Below are 2,392 nucleotides of genomic sequence, written 5' to 3'. Positions count from 1 at the left end.
GCCCCGGCGGCAGCGCCGAACCGGGCCCACGACGGCTCCCGCAGCTGCCCCCGGCCCCCGGCAGAGGTCAAAAACGGCTCTTTCCAAAACAATAAACTTTTAATGCTAAAGCAGTTATAACCAAAAGCTGTACAGAGTTGGAATTTTTTTTGTTGTATTTTTTTTTGTTAGAAAACAATTTTTTCTCCCCCATAAATATTGTTCAGTTCCCGGCACTTTGTATCAATAATTAAATTACGAACGATAAATATGGCATCATGGATATGTATTTACAAAAAAAGTTATTACAAAAAGGCAACTGTTATACTAAACGTCACAATCTGGGTAGAATAAACACCACATCCTCATCCTGAAAAATACTGACGACCCCATCATACGAGAATACATTCACAAGTGTAATGCTTGGAGAGAGAGAAGGAGAAAGAGGAGGAGAGCAGAGAAAGAAGCAGCAGGAGAGCTAGAAAGTTCAAGACATAACAGGACTTTGGCACGGTTTAAGACTGTAAGTTTAAACAATCACCACTAAGGCGAAGGAGAATTTTCATCCTCATGTCAACATCCCACCAAAAGAAGGAAAACCAAAACAAATTAAAAACAAAAAAGTGAGGAATCGGAGGAAAAGGGACTGGGGCAGGGAGGAAAATAAAAAATATCAAAGAAATGACTGTGACTGCAAAAAAATGACGACAACAACAACAAAAAAAAGAAATCCAATCCTGAGAAAAGGACATGGCTAGTCCAGCGTCTGGGCTTGCAAAAAAATAGTAATAATTATAATATAATAATAAAAGACCCCCCCCTCCGGATCCTGGCAGTTAACTAGGTGTAGCCCTATGCGGTCGTTGGTGTGGAAACTCCCTTTCCGTGGGAGCCAGCTGCTGTTGGCTTGGTTTGTCCTTTTTTTTCCTTGTTCCCAATGCATTTGGTCCAGTCTCTGGCCGGGCAGCAGCTGCCTTCACACATACCACTCATTAAAATTGGGGGGCAGTCCAGGGTTGTGGCCGGGGTTACTCTGAAGGGCAGCCGGCGGCGTTTTAGTGGAGTCCTTACTGCCGGCGGAGCCCACCGCAGGGGGGGTGGAGGACTCGTACCCCGAACTGGCTGCAGGGGAAGAGTCCGACCCCTGGGATTCGTGCACCTAAAACCAAGAGGCAGAGATGGGAGCGAGCTCGGGGTCCCCTCCACCCCACTGAGCCTGGTTGGGATGCTCCCCCACCCAGGAGAGACACTGGAGTCCCCTGGCTCAGCCCCTGTCCGGCAAGCTGGCGGTTCATGCCTTGCTGGACACCCTGACCACCGGCGGCAACCATCTGCCTCGGCTCCTGGCCACTCTACTGCAGCGTCCCAGCATGGGGGGGCTACAGCCACAGGCCGGGGTGCATTTACACAACCCCCCCCAGCACCGAGCCACGCTCTGGAAACCAGGCAGCGCTTGCACCGGTGGGAGCACAAAAAGAAACTACGCCATTTCCCCAGGCTGTGCTACAGCCAGGGCCTAGACACCGGAGATCGCTCGGGCCATGCCGGGACCGTGGAGCGCTGGGGCAGGCACCAGGCTCTGCCCTGGCCCAGGGAAACGAGCCCTGAGCACGCCAGCGACTGAGCATCCCTGCTCAGGGAGGAGAGGGCTGGGGCGCAGGGGTGATTACCTTCATGTGTTTCCTAAGTGAGCTGGGGTGGGTGTAGGATTTGTCGCACACCTTGCAGATGTAGGGCTTGTCCGAGGTGTGGACGTGCATGTGTTTCTTCCTGTCGCTGCTGTTGGCGAAGCGCCTGTCGCAGCCCTCAAACTCGCACTTGAAGGGCTTCTCACCTGTGAAATTCAGAGATGGTGAAGGAGGGCCGCTCCCCTCTCCATCCCCGCCTGCCTTCTCCTCCCAGGACCACCTCTGCCCCGCTCGCCCCACCTTGGGGAGGCACAAGCACCACAAAAAATGAAAAAGGGGAAGATGGACAGCAGGGTTTGTTACGTGTCGGAGAAATTCAGGTCTGCCTTTATTACTTTGAATTCACCTCCCACCAGGCCCGCACTGGGCCCCGGCAGGAACGGCGGCTGGGCAAGCCCGAGGTGGGAGAAGACCCGATATAAATTCAGCGGCTCGGACAGTTTTACAAGACGTACTCGAAGATACAAGCCGAAATACGTTTGCTTCCTGCCTTCCTCCCCTCTTCCCTCCACCCGCGCAGAGAACTGAAAGGAAGCCGGGGCTGCAAATAAAAATACTTCGAGAAATGTATCGCTGATTTAATTAAGGGAGAAGCCAATTAGGCCCAAAAATCAAAGAAAAAAAGAACGGAAGCCACCGAAAAAGAGATTTCTGTCGCATTTCTACGGCTCCCTCCGCAGAGGCGCGCAGGGGGCCGAGAGCGGCGGCAGCGCCGCGGACCTGCC

The 2,392-nt window shown here is 53.0% G+C and overlaps 1 protein-coding gene across 1 annotated transcript in view; it reads right to left on the bottom strand.

Moving 5' to 3' along the window:
- Positions 1-146: 146 nt before the first annotated feature.
- The window catches only part of ZIC3 (Zic family member 3), a 13,985-nt gene continuing 11,739 nt past the window's right edge, over positions 147-2,392 (bottom strand). The window contains exons 2-3 of the mRNA XM_026848812.1: positions 1,650-1,907; positions 147-1,138 (exon numbers count right to left, since the gene is read on the bottom strand). Of these exons, the coding sequence (XP_026704613.1) occupies positions 956-1,138; positions 1,650-1,907 (441 nt within the window). The 3' untranslated portion in view covers positions 147-955. The remainder of the gene's footprint in view (positions 1,139-1,649; positions 1,908-2,392) is intronic.

This window comes from Athene cunicularia, assembly GCF_003259725.1.
Source record: "Athene cunicularia isolate RWA chromosome 4 unlocalized genomic scaffold, athCun1 chr4_part3, whole genome shotgun sequence".
Taxonomy (NCBI): domain Eukaryota; kingdom Metazoa; phylum Chordata; class Aves; order Strigiformes; family Strigidae; genus Athene; species Athene cunicularia.
This window is presented reverse-complemented; position numbering and strand designations above follow the sequence as displayed.